This window comes from Mya arenaria, chromosome 5 (assembly GCF_026914265.1).
Source record: "Mya arenaria isolate MELC-2E11 chromosome 5, ASM2691426v1".
NCBI lineage: Eukaryota > Metazoa > Mollusca > Bivalvia > Myida > Myidae > Mya > Mya arenaria.
Genome location: NC_069126.1, coordinates 37,225,653 through 37,247,845, shown reverse-complemented (window position 1 = coordinate 37,247,845; position 22,193 = coordinate 37,225,653). Strand labels below are relative to the sequence as shown.

The window sequence follows — 22,193 nt, the reverse complement described above, 5'->3', positions numbered from 1 at the left end:
TTTGAACCTATCATCTACAGATACTCAAAGAAATGAACAATATCTATGGACAACATTCCACATTACTATACCATTACTTATTTACATGCATTCAATGTAGAAAGACAATTGGCATCATTTTTATACGTATAAACAGAAAAGCATTACAAAAATTCCTTATAAAATGATCATACTTCTCATTATTATCATAGATGAGTTCAGCAAACTGTTCAAGTAGCATGATGAGAGTGACACTGTTTTTACACTCGCAGTGTATCAGGAATGCAACAATGTGCTGTAGGCGTGGGTCTTGTTTAGGGAACAACGACGGCAATTCCTTATCTACAATGTTTTTTATTCTTTTGTGTTCCATCTCTACTGCCTGGAAGTACACAGATTGAACAGATTAAATACCAAGGTGATAGGACAATTCTTGTATTCGCTTTAAAGTTCTTCGAGTGATAAAAAGTAGAATTCACAGTTCTTCCATAACTTCTCAATGAGCTAGCATGGCTACCATAAATCATTGAGTATAGGACACACTTTTTCCCCCTAGAATCCTTATGAATAAAATGCCTGTGTCTTATTAACAGTATTAGACTTTTGACGATTTTTTTCCACAGTCAATTTCAAGCCGTTATATGTCTGTTGACATTTCACTTTAAAGGGAGGCTACTCACATCGATTAGTGGATTGAGTTATAACAGCTGTAGAAAATGGGTAGTTAGCATTAAAAGACGACAACAATTTAAAGTTGTTGATTATTTTAAAGTTCAAATTGTATGATTCTGTATTTAAAACAAATTGAAAAGCATCATGTGAAGTGGCATCATTGTGCACTGTTGATGTGCAGTGGTGTGAAAAACACCCTCTAGATCTACCTTACGGCCGTACCAATAGTACAATGTGTTGCAATGACAGTGTTGTTCATCCCATTATACCATGTGTTTGGAATTCTTAACTTAGGTGTTGAGAATATTAAAGGGGGTACAACATACAGCTGTTCCTTATACAATTTGTGTCGATAGCAAACAACTTGAGGGCTTCCCTGAAAGCGACATTGGGATAACAGATTTAAATTGTTGCTTATTGATTACTTAATACAGTATTGCAATTAACTATTGATGTGCTGTGTACCATTGTTATTTCAATATATTTTATCATTTATGTACATGTGTTGTACTATTTAATAACCTTTTCCGTTTCCACCATTCCGTAATTTTTTTCCTGCATCCTATATACGATAGCGTACTATACACAATGATTTACGGGATGTTACATGATTAACTTCTCAATTAGCATGCATGGCTGTGTAACATGAATACCTTCTCAGTGAGAAAGCATGGTCATGTAACATAAACGTTGCCAAATTGGATTTTTTAGATCAGCTTACAAGCATATTTCAACCAAAAAGCTGACCAGGCAGTTGTTGTTAAAATTCTTTAAACAATAAAACATTATACATAAAAATGACATTAAAAAAGGTCAACGTATCAACCCTTGCAAAGATGACTGCCTTCACTTTTACCCTATTTAAAGCATTGCTTAATCCCTTCTCAGCCTCCAGATCTTCGGTTTCCAGAACCCTGCGAAGTGCAATGGCACTCTCATTCGCAGACAGCTGGGCATGGATGGCACCAAAGTTTATTTGCCTTACAGCTGGTTGGGTCGTCTGAGTTGACACTGTGCTAGAACTGCTCATGTTTGGATGAGGCAGAGCTGCAAATGGTGTGGAATTTTTAATAAATTTATAGCTTTTTACTCCTACTGTTAGCCTTGGCTGGTAATGGATTATGTATTTAGGTCAGTAAAGCTTGAATCAGTTTAAAAGAAACACATTAAAAAAATAAGAGAATGTAAAGTTACCATGATAATGTCAAAGAACAACCCATTTCTATGCTGTTATAGCTGATTTTCAATACACATGCATTTCATAAAATGCTAATGCTATAAATTATATACAAAAATATTTGGAAATCATGTCCTTGAACAAAAAAAAAAAACGAATTACAAAACAAAATGCCAGGCAATAAAATAAAATAAAAATAGAAACCTACCAGGTTTATTTTCAACAACATCCGAGTCTCCAGAGCCAGCAGCCTTTCTGGCTAGCTCTCGGTCCCAGCGCTCTATCTCCTCACTAAAGAGCTTGTTGTCAACAGTCACCAAATCCCCAAGGTCAACAGGCAGGTTCTCAAGGTCAGATGTTGTTCCAGGGGCAGCCTTACCAGATACTGTAAACAAACCAAGAGGGGTTAATAACTTCAATGGTTGCTTGTATACATGATTGAATTTGGGAGAAATAAATTTAATGATGGTAAACAATGTTTCAATTTAACCGCCATTTTTTAGCAGATGCACACTCTTATCCACAAAGAAAACTGACTTAATCATAATTTTAATGAACATTTTAACCAACATAAAACCTACCAGCCTCTTCCTCTATGCGTGTTTTATCAATGTACATGAGACAGTAGGCGCTGGTGTTGTGGTAGCCGCCAACACTGTCCTTCTCCAACTCCTCCCACGATGCTTCCGTAACTGTGATGTCATTAAACTTGAGCCAAGAATCAGACCCAGCATCATGAATGTACGCCCAGTAGTGGCCCGACGCTGCCTGACCTTCATGGACTAGAACTGCATGCAGGTGGTATGGGTGCTGGAAAAAGATGTTGTGACTTTTTTTTTGCCTTGAACAACTAAAGCTGTCACTAAATGTGATAAATAACCCCACCACACCACCCTCTTGTAACAAGAAGTATCACTGGTTGTCCGGTTAGTGCAGTAGTTAGTGCACTTGCTTCTCACCTAGGCGACCTGGGTTTGATTCCCGGTCTGAGCACATGTGAGTTTGGTTAGTGGTCACTAAGTCGGACAAGTGGGTTTCCTCCGAGAACTCCGGTTTCCCCCACAACACAAGACCACACTCACGCCTTGGTTCTAAAAATTGAACCGCATTCTAAACTATGAAATTATAATTTGATTTTTTTATTTATTTACACAATAGAAATATAAACACATCTATGCGAAAACAATAAACAAGCATACTCAAATAAATAAATAATCAAAATTATGTATTTAAAGCATTTTACATAAACGCATTGAATTTATGGCAACACTAACAAGGTATGTGAAGATTGTTCAGTTTTAAAACTACTATTCAAATCTGTCATCATCAATTGTCATATGTTCCATGTTTTTTGTAAATCTGGTCTGAGTTTGATATAGAATATATAGTTAAAATATTCACCTTCGTCATTGGCTCATCGCTGTACATTCTGCTAATTGAATCTTCTAGCCGACCTATTCCTTCCTGTAATTCTGATATCGAAACAAAATGCATGTAAAAAGCATTAATAATCAATCTAAACCACTATGGCATATTAAATACAAAGTCATATAATTTTCAAAGAGAAAAATTTTACCCCACCCTGTTCAATGCAGATACCGTTGGTACAAAGCCATTGTTTGAAAGTTGAAAAAATCTTATTTCAAATTGCATTTCTTGTACTGCAGCTTAAATGCAACTATTTCATCAATAAATTATATTACTGGTAGTTTTTAAGCACTTCAACACTATAACATGAACATAACAAGAAACGCCGCAATGCGACAAAACCAGGTTTTTAATGATTGATAGAAGAACTTCAGCCTGTGTCTGTTTTTCTATTTTAAGTAACAGTGACCTTGACCCTAGGGACCCCAAATGCAATCCATTGAAAGGTATCCATAAACTCTTCCTTTATACCTGGTTTGGTCAAGATATGTAGACCCTAACTAAAATTATTCAGTTTCAACTGTTTTTCTATTTTAAATAACAGTGACCTTGACCCTAGGGACCCCAAATGCAATCCCATGAAAGGTATCCATAAACTCTTCATAATAATATAGACCAAGTTTGGTCAAGATATGTCAACCCTAACTAAAGTTATTAAGTTTCAACCGGTTTTCTATTTTTAGTAACAGTGACCTTGACCCTAGGGACCCCAAACGCAATCCCATGAAAGGTACCTATAAACTCTTCCTGTACACCAAGTTTAGTCAAGATATGTCATCCCTAACTGAAGTAATTTAGTTTCAACTGTTTTTCTATTTTTAGTAACAGTGACCTTGACCTTGAACCTAGGGACCCCAATCACAATCCCATGAAAGGTACCCATAAACTCTTTCTATAGACCAAGTTTGGTCAAGATATGTCAACCCTTACTAAAGTTATCCAGTTTCAACTGTTTTTCTATTTTTAGTAACAGTCACCTTGACCTTGAACCTAGGGACCCCAAATGCAATCCCATGAAAGGTCTCCATAAACTCTTCCTATAGACCAAGATTAGTCAAGATATGTCATCCCTAACTATAGTTATTAAGTTTCAACCGTTTTTCTGTTTTTAGTTACAGTGACCTTGACCTTGACCCTAGGGACCCCAAAAGCAATCCCATGAAAGGTATCCATAAACTCTTCCTATTGACCAAGTTTGGTCAAGATATGTTAACCCTAACTAAAATTATTCAGTTTCAACCATTTTTCTATTTTTAGTAACAGTGACCTTGACCCTAGGGACCCCAAACACAATCCCATGAAAGGTCGCCATAAACTCTTCCTATAGACCAAGTTTAGTCAATACATGTCATCCCTAACTAAAGTTATTTAGTTTCAACCGTTTTTCTATTGTTAGTAACAGTGACCTTGACCCTAGGGACCCCAAACGCAATCCCATGAAAGGTCTCCATAAACTCTTCCCATAGACCAAGTTTAGTCAAGATATGGCATCCCTAACTTAAGTTATTCAGTTTCAACCGTTTTCTATTTTTAGTAACAGTGACCTTGACCTTGACCCTAAGGACCCCAAACACAATCCTATGAAAGGTACCCATAAACTCTTCTATAGACCAAGTTTGGTCAAGATATGTCAACCCTTACTAAAGTTATTCAGTTTCATAGGTGAGTCTGACACCGCCCGCCCGCCCAAACAATGACGTTCGCCATTCTAATAACCAGGTTTCACTATGTGAAAACCTGGTTAAAAACATTTTAAGTTTTCATACATGTGCCTTTCACCAGTGTCAACTATATTTAAAGCCTGCAAACTCAGCCTAAACAATTATGGTAGATTAGAATTTGGATTTTCCAAAATAAGGCATGTAATAATTTTCAAAACCAACAGTGACAGCAATTAGATTCAAATTAAAAATTTGATGACTGACCTTTTACATCATGTTCCACCTCTGTTCTCCATCTATGAAGGCAATCCTGTAATACCACCAGCTCACCATCAGACACATGTCTTGGGTGAGGACGTTCTGAACACTCTGTCTCTGTTGTTATTGGTGATGACCTATTTTCTGTTGCCATGGTGACATCTGGGGGAGTATTTCCTGTGCAGCTGGGTTGTGCTGTTACCATGGTGACAGGGATTGTGGGGACTGTGACTGCTGGGGAGGGGCTTTCTTTATTCGGTGACTGGTTGTCTTGGTTACCTGCAGTACATTTTAAAGAAATTCATACAACAGTATTGCAAAAAATCTACATTTCAGTTAAAACAATTTAAAAAAATATTTTCCTGGTAAGGCTTTTTTTCCTTTGCTTATTTCAGTACTGAGTTTTGCTGATGCATATCACACACATATGGAATTTATAACCAGCAGGTTTGTCATACTTTAATGTGCAGCAAAATATTGCTGTTTCAACTAAACAAACCAAGACTGTAGATATATTCTTCATCAAGAAATGTTCACCTGGATTTTGGTTTCCCTGGGAACCATCAGGAGAACTCTGCCCCTGTGCTAGAGGAGATGTAACTGTTGCCATAGGAACATCTGGTGGTGACTTGATTGGGGAATCAACCATCATGTTCAGACTAGAAGAAAGATAATAACTATTTTCAAACAAATTACTAAATTGTATGCACACTTAATAACTTGAATGTGTACCAGTACTTATATTGTTTTATTATATCAATTAAAAAAATTATTGAATTATTTATTATTAATTATCTTGTTTTAATAAGTTATATGTTAGTGGTAATGAAAGTAATTCAACCAAAAATAGTTTATGATACAAAGGAACTTCAATAATATTTTGTTAGAGCTAATTTTATGTATTTTTTTTTAGACAAAAACTGGAACTTAATTACCTATTATTTGGTGAAAGACATTCCATCTCTATATCTTGTGAAACAGTGACAGTTTTACGTGGTGATTCAGGGCGGGTTTTAGCGAATTCGAGAGCGTATGACAAGACATCTTGTAGAGGGTACCGTTTTTTACCTGACCCATAGTTTGTAAATCTGAAAGATACAAAGATGCAGCCGGTGTTCAAACATAGATGGATCTGAGCTTTGAACAAATGAAACAAATTTGGAAATCAAAGATTTTTTTTTAAGGATTTAGTCTTAGATCAATTATGAAATGCATCATGGAAATAATGCTTGCAGAGCTCTAGATAAGGTACATCAGGTCAAAAAATAATGAAAAACATAATCACTTTTCAACCGCTGTATATCGAAACATTGGATTTAGTCAAATTGTCTGTCAAATTGAACACATCGTGTACTGGGCGCAAGGTAATATTCACTTAGCGGAATACTTCACAGCATTGACTTCAGTGTGAAGAAAGTTAATAATTGTCAAGGGAGATCACTGCGTACATGTTATATCACCAAACCTGGTTATTTCAAATGGAACGTGCTAAGATGCAGACAGTCTTTACAGCAATAAACAGCATCCCAAACATAATGTTTGATTTTTGTTCAGATAAATACTCTGTGAAAAATTCAATACTCATTTAAACAAGAGGCCCAAGAGGGCCTATGCTCTACTGGCATGGCTCTTGTGGTCATTTTCAATCCAGAGCATGTACGTATGAGTTATAGGCAACAAATATATAGTTCACTTTTTGTGTTTGGTTTAGCTGAAAATGCTGCACATTCAACATCTGAGGACAGAAAGTGTTGTAAGCAGATTAGTTACATGAACTTTTTTAATATGGCATTGTGCTAAGTAAAGGTAATCTGAGGGTAAAAAATATTTTCTTTCAAAACTGTACTCATGGTCAAAATTTCATTTCTGTAGCTTTAAAAATAAAAAAAAGTTGGTCAAAAGGTCAAAGTCAGGGACATACGAGGACAACATTGATGCTCGTTTGCAAAACTGTACACATGGTCAAAATTTCATTGCTGTAGCTTTAAAAATTAAAAAGTAAGTCAAAAGGGATGCGGCCAGCTTTTGCCCAAGGGGCATAATTTCAAATGTTTTGCTAGACAGTAATCATATGATGCTCCACAACAAATATCAAAGGTATGGGCTTTGTGATTTTGAAAATATTTCTAAAATAAGTCTCTAGGAAACTTGTGGCCTCCGGGGCAGCGTCAGTTTTGACCCAAGAGGCATAATTTGAACAACCATGGCAGTGGACCACTAAATTCAAAATAGCAAGGATCTGCATAGCTGTTTTAGACAAAAAGAATTTAAACATTTCCCAATTTAAGTATACCAAACCTGTGAACCCGGGGGCGTGGCCAGTAATGACGCCAGGGGCATAATTTGAACAAACATTCACAAGCAACTGTGATTTTTCATGTAAACTTGGCTAAAAATAGACTTTACTCATGTAAAAATAGTATTTTTTTATACTTTCAAGACCCATAATCAAGGCATGCATGGGCGGATCTGGCTGGTTTTCAAAAGGAACCCAGCTTTAATGGATATCTAAGTACTGTACAAGCTTCATCAAGATACAATCAAAACTGAAGACTGAATTGTATTCACAAGCAATTGGTTACAGACGCACATTCTTTTTTATACTTTCAAGGCTCATAATCTAGGCATGCATGGGCAGATCTGGCTGGTTTTCGAAAGGAACCGAGCTCTAAAGGATATCTAAATACTGTACAAGTTTCATCGAGATACAATCAAAACTGAAGACTGTATTGTGTTCACAAGCAATTGTTTACACAATAGCATTTTTTTATACTATCAAGGCCCATAATCTAGGCATGCATGGGCAGATCTTGCTGGTTTTCGAAAGGAACCCCTAAAGGATATCTAAATACTAGGGATGCAAACAAATGGCAAAATTGATATACGAATATTCGGTAATTCTTTCGATCGAATATTCGAATATTCAATTACCGAAATACATATTTTGGAAGATGTAGTAAACTACTATTATTATTTGCTTAAGTAATAGCCGGGGCAATTTGACCCTATTTGTCGTAGCGGCGGACCCCGATTTCCCCCAAATAAGCCTTTGAAAATCACAATTTTCAGGAAGAAAAACAACAACATTATAAACAGACAAACAACACAATAGAATAATTTCAATTCCGCTGCCTTTATATGTGTAAACAATGTGAAATTAGATGGATTTCTAGTCAAATAGTGTTTTGCGCCAACGGAGGGTCTTTCCGTAGGACAAGAAGCCTAGTTCTAAGATTGATCTTTAAATTGACTAAATATAACTATGGAAAACCCAAACCAACTCGGGAACTAGTAAAATAATAAAACGAAAACATATTTGGATTTGACTCATCCAGAGTTCAACAATAGAGGAAATATATCCTAAAACGCTATACTATACATTTACATTTTAAAGCGCGAACATTGTATCGAAACATGGAAAACAATTTAAAGCACATATATGTAACAACATTATTGTAGCACATGGCATTCATATCATCACGGCGATTTGAGCTATGTCGCCCAGCTTAATTTGCAGCCAAGACAAAACATTGGTGTTAAAGCCGATTCCTAGTCAGTTATTGTAAATGTAAGGGGACTTTTTACCGTACCCGACGATATGTCCCTTAATGACATATGACACATGTTTAGTGTATTGTCATCACATTCACACCTCTGGCATTAGGGGCCAGTCGTTGTAAAAACAAAACGAACGAACTTTATAAACAAAAGCAGTGTTGAAGGCAAAAGGTTTTTAATTTTCTTTGTTGACAATTAGTATCATTACTCTTTTTTCAGAGTATTCGAATACCGATTTAGACATTCGAATACTAAACGTTTGATCGAATATTCGAATATTCGTTTGCATCCCTACTAAATACTGTACAAGTTTCATCGAGATACAATCAAAACTGAAGACTGTATTGTGTTCACAAGCAATTGTTTACACAATAGCATTTTTTTATACTATCAAGGCCCATAATCTAGGCATGCATGGGCAGATCTTGCTGGTTTTCGAAAGGAACCGAGCTCTAATAGATATCTAGATACTGCACAAGTTTCATTGAGATACAATCAAAACTGAAGACTGTATCGTGTTCACAAGCAATTGTTTACACAATAGCATTTTTTTATACTATCAAGGCCCATAATCTAGGCATGCATGGGCAGATCTTGCTGGTTTTCGAAAGGAACCGAGCTCTAATAGATATCTAGATACTGTACAAGTTTCATTGAGATACAATCAAAACTGAAGACTGTATCGTGTTCACAAGCAATTGTTTACACAATAGCATTTTTTTATACTATCAAGGCCCATAATCTAGGCATGCATGGGCAGATCTGGCTGGTTTTTGAAAGGAACCAAGCTTTAATGGATATCTAGATACTGTACAAGTTTCATTGAGATACAATCAAAACTGAAGACTGTATCGTGTTCACAAGCAATTGTTTACACAATAGCATTTTTTTTATACTATCAAGACCCATAATCTAGGCATGCATGGGCGGATCTTGCTGGTTTTTGAAAGGAACCAAGCTTTAATGGATATCTAGATACTGTACAAGTTTCATCGAGATACAATCAAAACTGAAGACTGTATCGTGTTCACAAGCATTTGTTTACACAATAGCATTTTTTTATACTATCAAGACCCATAATCTAGGCATGCATGGGCGGATCTTGCTGGTTTTTGAAAGGAACCAAGCTTTAATGGATATCTAGATACTGTACAAGTTTCATTGAGATACAATCAAAACTGAAGACTGTATCGTGTTCACAAGCATTTGTTTCCACAATAGCATTTTTTATACTATCAAGACCCATAATCTAGGCATGCATGGGCGGATCTTGCTGGTTTTTGAAAGGAACCAAGCTTTAATGGATATCTAGATACTGTACAAGTTTCATTGAGATACAATCAAAACTGAAGACTGTATCGTGTTCACAAGCAATTGTTTACACAATAGCATTTTTTTTATACTATCAAGACCAATAATCTAGGCATGCATGGGCGGATCTTGCTGGTTTTTGAAAGGAACCAAGCTTTAATGGATATCTAGATACTGTACAAGTTTCATCGAGATACAATCAAAACTGAAGACTGTATCGTGTTCACAAGCATTTGTTTACACAATAGCATTTTTTATACTATCAAGACCCATAATCTAGGCATGCATGGGCGGATCTTGCTGGTTTTTGAAAGGAACCAAGCTTTAATGGATATCTAGATACTGTACAAGTTTCATCGAGATACAATCAAAACTGAAGACTGTATCGTGTTCACAAGCAATTGTTTACAGACACACGGACGCACATACTACGTACACATTACCATCGCATAAGCTCTTCTGGCCAGAAGAGCTAAAAATTACTTGGGGTTTAAATACCCTTGTGTAGAACTCTGCTGCCTGATCATGCATTAAAGTTGATTTCATGACATACATGTACAGTTGGTTAAATAACATCCATACATTTGGATAAAGATACATAATTCCATTTTTTTATGACTGTAAGGTCAAATGTTTAAACTTTTTTGGAGTATACCAAACATTGAGAATATCTTATTCCGTACCACAGTGATTTTATGTTTGGCATCATATTCCAATTTAAAAACTGACCTATGTGACAAAAAAACAACAAAATAGGTGTTCTGAAAAAAACAATCAACTTTTTTAATTTCTTAGACAATAATCGCTACACAGACTAACTTTACCAAGACAGTATGATCAGGTCATGCGCACTTGTAGGTCCACATCTTACCAGTTCACAGTAAACACTGGTTTCCTCGACTCAGTATATCATTATCTGCTCCTAAAATCTGACTGGTTTGTCTTGCTTTTTACATTTCAAAACCACCCAACCCAATGACACTAATGTAAAATCAATTTGCATGGCCTAATTATCATTTTGCAAAAACACAAGACCAGAGCATAACACAATATTAAGATGCCCCTTACTTTTCAAGTCTGAACTGTAATGCAACTAGTTCTTCTTTCAATTTCTTGGCTCTCTCTCTTCGCTGTCTTGTCTCTTCCCGATTGCAGTCCATGTATCTGAAAATAGTTTAATGTTATTTAATACAGTTGGAGAAAATCAACATTCCAATTATTCTAGGCTTAACTGAACAATATTAACAAAAAATAATGTATATACTATGTATGATTAACTTTTACCTTCATTAAAAGTGTAGGCAGAAACAGGTAAAAAACAGTATCTTTTTTAACTTAAAGTGAAAATATAAGCATTTATCTGGCCAACCTTCATGTACCTGTCTGTGTATAAAACTCTATTTTGTTTGCTTATTTTCACTGACGGACCTTCCTGTCCATGTTTATTACATGAGGGAACTCTATTTCTATTGAGTTTTTTCTCTGGTCAACCTACCTATTCATGTATAAAATGTGAGGGAACTCTATTTTGTTGTGTATTTTCTCTGACCTACCTATTCATGTATAAAATGCGAGGGAACTCTATTTTGTTGTGTATTTTCTCTGACCTACCTATTCATGTATAAAATGTGAGGGAACTCTATTTTGTTGTGTATTTTCTCTGACCTACCTATTCATGTATAAAATGTGAGGGAACTCTATTTTGTTGTGTATTTTCTCTGACCTACCTATTCATGTATAAAATGTGAGGGAACTCTATTTTGTTGTGTATTTTCTCTGACCTACCTATTCATGTATAAAATGTGAGGGAACTCTATTTTGTTGTGTATTTTCTCTGACCTACCTATTCATGTATAAAATGTGAGGGAACTCTATTTTGTTGTGTATTTTCTCTGACCTACCTATTCATGTATAAAATGTGAGGGAACTCTATTTTGTTGTGTATTTTCTCTGACCTACCTATTCATGTATAAAATGTGAGGGAACTCTATTTTGTTGTGTATTTTCTCTGACCTACCTATTCATGTATAAAATGCGAGGGAACTCTATTTTGTTGTGTATTTTCTCTGACCTACCTATTCATGTATAAAATGCGAGGGAACTCTATTTTGTTGTGTATTTTCTCTGACCTACCTGTCCATGTATAAAATGCGAGGGAACTCTATTTTGTTGTGTATTTTCTTTGATCTACCTGTCCATTATTAAAATGTGAGGGAACTCTATTTTGTTGTGTATTTTCTTTGATCTACCTGTCCATTATTAAAATGTGAGGGAACTCTATTTTGTTGTTTATTTTCTCTGACCTACCTGTCCATGTATATAACGTGAGGGAACTCTATTTTGTTGTGTATTTTCTCTGGACGACCTATCTGCTGGTTGAACTGGAATCTGGAGAGCTCAAATGTCAACACAGGAGGAAGTCGAGTAAACCACAGCTGAAATCGGAGAAAATGGTGGATAAATGTGTTTGTGTATATAATCCAAACTCAACAAAATGTTCACATTTTAAATGTAGTCTTCCTGTGGTTCCTGTTAACCAGTGTATTTATATCAATTAAACTGGATCCTAAAAATAATTATCTTATTAAATGGTGATTTTCCACAGTAAAAGATGTGGTGATTTTCCACGGTAAAAGATGAGGATGGCAGTCATCTTTGTTGTCATTGATATACCCATCTTTCACTGTAGAATTGTGTTCATTCATTTGAACTGTCACTTTGTTAAGTAAAATGAAACCAAACCAAAATACATTGTTAACAAATGAGGTCTGATGACATTATGTTCTTAGGCCATTAGTCCAATATTTCAGAGTATACTGGTAGATGATTTACTCCTGTACACGGTTTACTGCGTACAAAAATTGGTACTTTGTTGGTCATGGCGTATTGTCTCATGATGACAAACATTTACAAAATCTATCAGATGACCATCATGTTTCAGACTTACTCAAAAAATGTTCATTCATGCATATGATCTTTTCAGACAAAAAAAAACAAACTTATGAAACAAATGAAAGTTTAGCAGAGGTGAGTGGAGTTAAGATGTCCTCCTCTCACCCAAGTGGTCTTTTAGTGACTGCTCAAATCAGACACCAGTGCTCGATTCTACCCACATAAAAAAATGAGTGTGAATCAATCAGCTTTCATAACAATTGAGCTAAAAGAATAATGAATAATCAACGGGATTTTACCTCCTGTCCTGATTTCTGTGAAGACTCACTACTAACAGTTTCTATCTCGCGCAGTGCCGTGGCCGCCTCGAGAGATTCATGAATGTCACGAAAACCGTTCACCTGAAGTGGAAACTGCCCAAACGTCTCCTCATTGCTGAAATCCTTGCCTGCAAAAAGGTAAACGAAAGTAAATATGTGGATAGAAACATAACGATTATTAGCATGGGCAATATTCAAGAAGGCCTACAGTCAGATCTTTTCGAAAGGTTTCTGTAAATTTCAATTGTTTGTTTTAATTTATTTTATCATTTTGAAAGTGAATAGTAAAATATCCACCTAGTTAAATAAAAAAATCCTCAGCCTTTTTACTGTCCCTGAATAAGTCCAAAACTTAAACAAGCACTTATCCACACAACTGAAAAAAAAGAAAAATCTTTTGACATTAATAGAGATGAAATGTTGATTTTTTTTATATTAAACATACCTTCATTAACCCCCTCCGCTCGAAACTGTCCATAGAACAAGTCCACCATCGGATTATTACCATGGCAACTGCGTTCCTTGTCGGTTTTCTCAGCACTGCACAAAAAAACATCAAGAGCGCAAATATTATAATAAAGAAAGTTGCCCTTTCATTAATTGAATGTTTAGTTCAAGCTTCACATTTAACCTTTACATTTTGAGTAAAAACATCTTTGATTGAATTGGGCATTTTAAATATGTTTTCAATCACACTGTACTGAAATGTAATGAAGTGAAGAACTAACAAAAAGAAATAAAAAGAAGTGCAAAAAGAAATAAAAAGAAGTGCCTTGTTGCCAATAATTCACAGGCATTGGGTTGCTTGATTGGATCTAACAGCATGGCTAGATTTACTTAAAGTGTGTGTCTTTTATGCAAGAAATACTCATACTCTGGGTCTGGAGTGTTGGGTCTGGAGGCAGACTTGAAGGCATCCTCCAGCCAGTCCAGCAGCTTGTGTTGGAACTCACTTACGTCCTGGGATGGGCAAGATAAGAAATGTCAGCATTTGTTAAGGGCTTAGAACAGTTGCTTTATAAGTACATGTATTTAGTCTAAAACAGCTAGATAGTTGAATTTAAAGTTAAGAGTTGCTCAATTTAGAAGACACTAAAAACACTGTATACAGCAAACTAAGAAAGTATTTATTTAACCTTTTAATGGGATGTCGGTAACACTAAAAACTAGTATTTCTAATTACCAGTTTGTTTTATATTCTATGAATTTACAAATTGTAGCATTTTAATACGTGTACTGGTACATGTTTAGTTCTATAGCTTGAAAGAGCTAAAACCAACTATAAACCTGTTGGCTATCTGTGACACTGGCAGAACTGACGACTGCTGAGTTAAATGCTTCTTTCAGAATGTCCACAGCCTTGGAAGGGTCCACATACTTCCGTCGGGACCCAATCATCAAGGCAAACAGGTGACGTAACTCCTGCATGAACCTCAGATTACGCTTCATCTGTAATACATTGATGAAGGTTATGTACCACTTTTTTTCCAACAAATCTTTATGCAATCTTTGTTATTTGGGCATCAAAGTCACTTGTGATTTTGGCAATCAGCAAGTTACAAATAAAAAATTATAAAGAATGTTAAAAAGAATTATAACTTTTTATGGGAAGTATTTAAAATAAGAATTGAGAATCAGATATCATAAATGGTTCTCTAATCATTGAGTTTTAAGTTACATATAATCTGTGTGGAAACATGGGAAGGTAAGAGAATGACTTGTACCTGACTAGTCCCCTGCTGGACTTCTTTAGGAGGCTGGTACGTAAGAACAAGGTGGCGAAATCTTCGAAGATGGAACAAGGACTAAAATAGTTACCACAGTGTTTTACTATTACTATCAGGGGCTTTATGCTTTAATGAGCATGATCAAGCCCGAATTCTTACACTAGTGCTTGGCATTAAGTCTTTTCAACAAAAGCTGCTACATAAAATCAATAATTTGAGCAAGCCGGGAAATCATTTAACATTGGTGCGTGCCTTTTCTAACTTGGATAACTGTAAGGTATAAAGCAGGTTCTGTGTGTAGCACTGGATTGTAAACTGGCAAATACACAGAATTAAAACGTAGGATATAATTTTCTTATTTTTATTTAAATAATTTTCCTGTTGTCACTGGATTAAATAAATAAATGTTACCACATTGCATACCTGCATTACTGCACTGAACCAGCATGTGTTTCCCACATTTTTCAATCCAATAGGCCAGCTATCTTTACGCTTTCTCTCATGAGGATTTAACGGGTCGACAAACCAAATATCTCCCCTCTTGCGCTTTGTGCCAGCTTTACTCTCAATCAAGCTCTGTTCCAAAACTCTGCAATACATGTGAAACCATAGTCAGCATCTTACATCTCAGAAGCAATGCAATAGATCATACACAAGACAACATGTTCAGTTATAAACCAAGAATAGTCTTTCAAATTGATAAGAAACACTAATCAGCCCCTCAAGATTACATCCACTTCATTTCCTACCCAGGCTGTCCCTAAATGTTACAATCACTACATTGCCTACCCATGCTGTCCCTAAATGTTACAATCACTAAAATACCTACCCAGGCTGTCCCTAAATGTTACAATCACTTCATTTCCTACCCATGCTGTCCCTTAATGTTACAATCACTACAATCCCTACCCATGCTGTCCCTAAATGTTACAATCACTAAAATACCTACCCATGCTGTCCCTAAATGTTACAATCACTACATTGCCTACCCATGCTGTCCCTAAATGTTACAATCACTACATTCCCTACCCATGCTGTCCCTAAATGTTACAATCACTAAAATACCTACCCAGGCTGTCCCTAAATGTTACAATCACTACATTCCCTACCCAGGCTGTCCCTAAATGTAACAATCACTTCATTCCCTACCCATGCTGTCCCTTAATGTTACAATCACTACAATCCCTACCCATGCTGTCCCTAAATGTAACAATCACTTCATTCCCTACCCATGCTGTCCCTAAATGTTACAATCACTAAAATCCCTACCCTGGTTGTCCCTTAATGTTACAATCACTTCATTTCCTACCCATGCTGTCCCTTAATGTTACAATCACTACATTCCCTACCCAGGCTGTCCCTTAATGTTACAATCACTTCATTTCCTACCCATGCTGTCCCTTAATGTTACAATCACTTCATTTCCTACCCATGCTGTCCCTTAATGTTACAATCACTTCATTTCCTACCCAGGCTGTCCCTTAATGTTACAATCACTTCATTTCCTACCCATGCTGTCCCTTAATGTTACAATCACTTCATTTCCTACCCATGCTGTCCCTTAATGTTACAATCACTTCATTTCCTACCCAGGCTGTCCCTTAATGTTACAATCACTACATTCCCTACCCATGCTGTCCCTAAATGTTACAATCACTAAAATCCCTACCCTGGTTGTCCCTTAATGTTACAATCACTTCATTTCCTACCCATGCTGTCCCTTAATGTTACAATCACTTCATTTCCTACCCATGCTGTCCCTTAATGTTACAATCACTACAATCCCTACCCATGCTGTCCCTAAATGTTACAATCACTTCATTTCTTACCCAGGCTGTCCCTAAATGTTACAATCACTTCATTTCCTACCCATGCTGTCCCTAAATGTTACAATCACTACAATCCCTACCCATGCTGTCCCTAAATGTTACAATCACTTCATTTCTTACCCAGGCTGTTCCTTAATGTTACAATCACTACATTTCCTACCCATGCTGTCCCTAAATGTTACAATCACTACAATCCCTACCCATGCTGTCCCTAAATGTTACAATCACTACATTTCCTACCCAGGCTGTTCCTAAATGTTACAATCACTACATTTCCTACCCAGGCTGTCCCTAAATGTTACAATCACTACATTTCCTACCCAGGCTGTTCCTAAATGTTACAATCACTACAATCCCTACCCATGCTGTCCCTAAATGTTACAATCACTACATTTCCTACCCAGGCTGTCTCTAAATGTTACAATCACTACATTTCCTACCCATGCTGTCCCTAAATGTTACAATCACTACAATCCCTACCCATGCTGTCCCTTAATGTTACAATCACTTCATTTCCTACCCAGGCTGTCCCTTAATGTTACAATCACTTCATTTCCTACCCATGCTGTCCCTTAATGTTACAATCACTTCATTTCCTACCCATGCTGTCCCTTAATGTTACAATCACTTCATTTCCTACCCAGGCTGTCCCTTAATGTTACAATCACTACATTCCCTACCCATGCTGTCCCTAAATGTTACAATCACTAAAATCCCTACCCTGGTTGTCCCTTAATGTTACAATCACTTCATTTCCTACCCATGCTGTCCCTTAATGTTACAATCACTTCATTTCCTACCCATGCTGTCCCTTAATGTTACAATCACTACAATCCCTACCCATGCTGTCCCTAAATGTTACAATCACTTCATTTCTTACCCAGGCTGTCCCTAAATGTTACAATCACTTCATTTCCTACCCATGCTGTCCCTAAATGTTACAATCACTACAATCCCTACCCATGCTGTCCCTAAATGTTACAATCACTTCATTTCTTACCCAGGCTGTTCCTTAATGTTACAATCACTACATTTCCTACCCATGCTGTCCCTAAATGTTACAATCACTACAATCCCTACCCATGCTGTCCCTAAATGTTACAATCACTACATTTCCTACCCAGGCTGTTCCTAAATGTTACAATCACTACATTTCCTACCCAGGCTGTCCCTAAATGTTACAATCACTACATTTCCTACCCAGGCTGTTCCTAAATGTTACAATCACTACAATCCCTACCCATGCTGTCCCTAAATGTTACAATCACTACATTTCCTACCCAGGCTGTCTCTAAATGTTACAATCACTACATTTCCTACCCATGCTGTCCCTAAATGTTACAATCACTACAATCCCTACCCAGGCTGTCCCTAAATGTTACAATCACTACATTTCCTACCCAGGCTGTCTCTAAATGTTACAATCACTTCATTTCCTACCCATGCTGTCCCTAAATGTTACAATCACTACATTCCCTACCCAGGCTGTCCCTAAATGTTACAATCACTTTATCCCCACCTATGCTGTCCCTTAATGTTACAATCACTATATTTCCTACACCCCACTCATTTTGATAGTTACAATCAAAATATTCTGTGCAACCCGTACCTGGAGATGTCCTGCTCTTCTCTAGACACCTGACCCCCTAGTATCCCTGGTGATGTCTCCTGGACATAAGGACCCCCACTGTCCACCAGACTTGCTGCAATCGCCTTTTGGATGTCTTCAGACTCATTTGTATCGCTCACATTGGTCAGGTCAATCACCCCTCCTGAATTTTATTGACCATTGATATGTATTGACTTATATTACTTTTATGTACTGAATGAAACTTAGAATCTGATTTCATTAGAAAATCTCTTCAAAAGTGAAGTCACAAGTACATATTTTTTGCATACATGTTCATGTAATCTAGTTCTTAAAACATGCAAACTAATGACACAAGTGGCATGATTGTGAAAAAATAACTATTTGGACCTAAATCATATTCAAGCAACAGACACATCTAGATACCAAGTATTGTTGCATCGCATATTCTAGTTGAACATTGTTAACCTTTCCTACAATAAAATGCATCATTCAACCTTTTTTATTGAGGTTCTGTGCGGGACCTGCAACTGCATCAGCTTCATCCTCTTCCACTGCCTTGACCACCTGCAATGGAACAAGTTATTAGAATATTCATTCCAGAGTATCATTTTCATTTCAAAATGAAAATGTCTTTCAAAGAACCTTCTTTCTGTAGACTAATGGACAAACAGACAGTCACATTACAACAAAATGTTATTGTTCATGTTAACTTTCTGTTCATGCAGGCATGTCCATCTAAAGACACATATTCAAAAGTAATAAGTGTGACTGCTTATGGCCAATGAATAGTTCATAGCCATTAAGTAACAACTTGAACATATATATTACTGTATGCTTTTATAATATATACAGTACAATACATAACACATATTTTTCCCATCGAAAAAATAATATTTTTTAACTTTCTGACTTTGTAAACTTCACTTTAATTCATATTTTAATACCTTATTCATAAAGACAACCATATATTAAACATAGCCATCTGATGCCAAAGAATATCATCTTTATAAGGTTCTTAACTTCTATCTTTCACTCAAATTCTTTAAATTCTTGAAATATATGTTCTCATATATACACTTTCTTGGAATAAAATAGGTTTAAACCATTTTGAACATTAAAAATAAGTACATGTATCGGCAGGGGTTTAAATAAGAGGACCTAGATGTATCATGTCAAAAAAATCGCCCAATACGCCCCAGAATTTGACCAGGGATGTTTCAAAATTTCTAAAAGTGGCCCTGTATGCCTCTTTGTATTGGACCATTTTTTTTATAATATCCTGTCAAAACTGGCCAGAACCGGATTTTCATAAACGACAACCGATGGTTTTGTCATTTAATATGGCTTTGGCTCCTCCAACTTACAGAACACGCCAATCGGTAAAATTTAGCAACTATTAATGTGTATATACTATTAACTTGATGTATGGCAGCGAGTTCAAAGGCCTAGATCAATAAAGCAGAAGTCGCCTTATTTGTCCACACCTCATGGAAATTGCAAAACCAGCTCGTGTAAAAATTTGATAGCAGAGTCAATCACTGCCTATTAAGTTCACTGTTATGTCACACAAGTAGGTATCAAATTTAGTTGTTTTATATTGCTTTAAATATAGACATTTTGAGTTGTTTCGATTGTAATAATATTAACAAATGTACAGATTCTTCTATTACTTTAACTACCTTCTTTCCTTTGCGTTTATTGTCATCTCCAATCAAATATCCCACTACATCTGATACATCATATTTGCCATCATTATTTCTACAGCTAGTTACAGCTTGCTCGATCAGTTTGCGATCAGTGATGCCTGTAATCTCCTTAACCTGGGCATAGGTATGGTCATCACACGGTTTGGTCTGAAACAGAAATTCATGTCACATGTTTACAAATGCTCTTAAGTGAATCAACAATCATAATTTATTTTAAAATATTTGTATGTCTACTCTTATCAGCATTTGAACACTCAATTACATCTGAATTACATCTATTTTTATCTGAATAACACTTATTTTTAACCTAAAATATCTATGTAGATTGTTTATGTGTCTAGATAAATACTTGTTGTACAAGAGCTGTCACAGACTGCATATCCCCTGCCGAATTAAGAAGAGTATCAACTTCGCCTTACGACAAAGAACAACACTGAATAATAACAAAGTGCAAAAGATACTGCAGCCAGAGTTATGGTTTCTGTGCACTGCACTTCTCTTAAATGAGATCTATCTGCATATAATTTTGAAGTCAAGACTCAAAGACTTTGCAAGTTATGTTTTGCCAATCACACACACATGCACGTACACACACCTTCCATTTCAATATCCCCTTTGCCCTTCAGTGGGGGATAAAAATGAAATGCAGTAATGACTTTCAATTCTAATTGAAGAATGTAAGAATCGTTCATGTATTTCTGAAGCTGATAAAAAATTCAACTCAAGGCTACAGGCAGAAGACAGTGATGAGGCTTGCCCTGTAAACTGCAACGCATTGTTCCAGAAATTGGCAGAGGAACCACATACTTTTTCTTGCATACCATAAACTTTCAAAGTTAAGAAAAAAAATGAAGCTCAGCTTTGTACATTTGACCAAAATGAGCATGCAACCATCATACAAGCAGTAGTTTGAAATCATTGAATCATGACTGTAAAATAAATCCTATAAAAATGCCTTTATTTAGAGTTTGAATAATTTATCACTCTTATTTAAATAAATATTTATTCAATTGGACTGTTTTAAAATTCATTTAAATAATTCACTAAAATATAAATTGGTGCGTTGTTTCAACTGAGTCATCTTCCATTGCGGAAGGAAGGCAAGAATACAACATGTACCAAATAACAACGAAATCAACTTTTTCAACACACCTGTCCAATTTGAGGAAATTCTGGCTGCTCAACTGTCATATTTCCAGTCATTTAGGCATCTATGATTAAAAAAAGATCATCAACAAGGTAACACAACTTTGATGTGCCTTTGAGGCGCATGAGCAGGAATAACGACACAGTTGTAGCTATAATGTATCCCACTGGACACTCAATACTGAACTTCAAACAAGTGGTCGAAGCAATCAGGTATAGTAACAGATCGAATATCCCAATCTTGATCATTTTATTTAAGTATGAGGGATTGACACCCAGAGGGGCTTTGAACCTTTTGAAATTGTTTCCAATGCAATTATATAAATTTCAAAGTACTAATGCAAATGTCCTGCAGAAAACAAAAGTTCAACTGTGCAATAGATATAATTTTAAAGTCTAAATCCTGATCTTAGGACTAATCTCGAACGTTTTATCCTCGGCTCCAAAGGTTTCAATCATGACAAGTTTACGCATCTGTGGTGAGTTAAGGCAGTCCAACCAATGTTTTACTTTTAATAACTTTCACTGCAAGAAGCTGCACATTTCTGTTGTTAATTCGTTAAATAGATACAAAATAATGGGTGTGAAATATGTTGAAATAATTTGCCTTTGTAAAAGATAAAAATTAACTACATTTTCTGTTTGTTGGATGAGCTATAGAAATACACTATCAAACAGGAAAATCTAAAAATTATCACAAGTTTCCAATGTTGACAACCTTTCTGGATTTTCTTGATCTGTTTTGTAACGTCAAATTTGATTGGCCAGACATTTCGAGACTAAGACGTATTTATTTTTGTTCTTGACATGGAAATGATAAATAAATGTTCTGTTTACAACGAAAACAATATTAAATGCATTTTTAAAAAAAACTTGCTTGAAAATTAAGTTATTGGTGGTTAATGATTATATACTATTTATGACATTTTGTTTAGAGA

The 22,193-nt window shown here is 35.9% G+C and overlaps 1 protein-coding gene across 4 annotated transcripts in view; it reads right to left on the bottom strand.

Moving 5' to 3' along the window:
• The window catches only part of LOC128234598 (ubiquitin carboxyl-terminal hydrolase 25-like), a 34,662-nt gene extending 12,674 nt beyond the window's left edge, over window positions 1-21,988 (bottom strand). Inside the window, exons 1-21 of one of the 4 annotated variants that reach the window (XM_052948905.1) lie at window positions 21,889-21,988; window positions 21,262-21,320; window positions 20,083-20,256; window positions 18,898-18,967; window positions 18,422-18,584; window positions 15,407-15,572; window positions 14,981-15,061; window positions 14,544-14,705; window positions 14,131-14,216; window positions 13,702-13,796; window positions 13,236-13,384; window positions 12,352-12,479; window positions 11,113-11,208; window positions 6,111-6,263; window positions 5,713-5,834; window positions 5,182-5,454; window positions 3,230-3,300; window positions 2,410-2,638; window positions 2,037-2,213; window positions 1,508-1,698; window positions 174-361 (exon numbers count right to left, since the gene is read on the bottom strand). In XM_052948905.1, coding sequence (XP_052804865.1) covers window positions 174-361; window positions 1,508-1,698; window positions 2,037-2,213; window positions 2,410-2,638; window positions 3,230-3,300; window positions 5,182-5,454; window positions 5,713-5,834; window positions 6,111-6,263; window positions 11,113-11,208; window positions 12,352-12,479; window positions 13,236-13,384; window positions 13,702-13,796; window positions 14,131-14,216; window positions 14,544-14,705; window positions 14,981-15,061; window positions 15,407-15,572; window positions 18,422-18,584; window positions 18,898-18,967; window positions 20,083-20,256; window positions 21,262-21,312 — 2,825 coding nt within the window. In that variant the 5' untranslated portion in view covers window positions 21,313-21,320; window positions 21,889-21,988. Of the gene's footprint in view, window positions 1-173; window positions 362-1,507; window positions 1,699-2,036; window positions 2,214-2,409; window positions 2,639-3,229; window positions 3,301-5,181; window positions 5,455-5,712; window positions 5,835-6,110; window positions 6,264-11,112; window positions 11,209-12,351; window positions 12,480-13,235; window positions 13,385-13,701; window positions 13,797-14,130; window positions 14,217-14,543; window positions 14,706-14,980; window positions 15,062-15,406; window positions 15,573-18,421; window positions 18,585-18,897; window positions 18,968-20,082; window positions 20,257-21,261; window positions 21,321-21,862 lie in introns of all 4 variants that reach the window. The other 3 variants (XM_052948906.1, XM_052948907.1, XM_052948908.1) reach the window with 3 other exon arrangements.
• Between the last annotated feature and the right edge of the window lie 205 nt (window positions 21,989-22,193).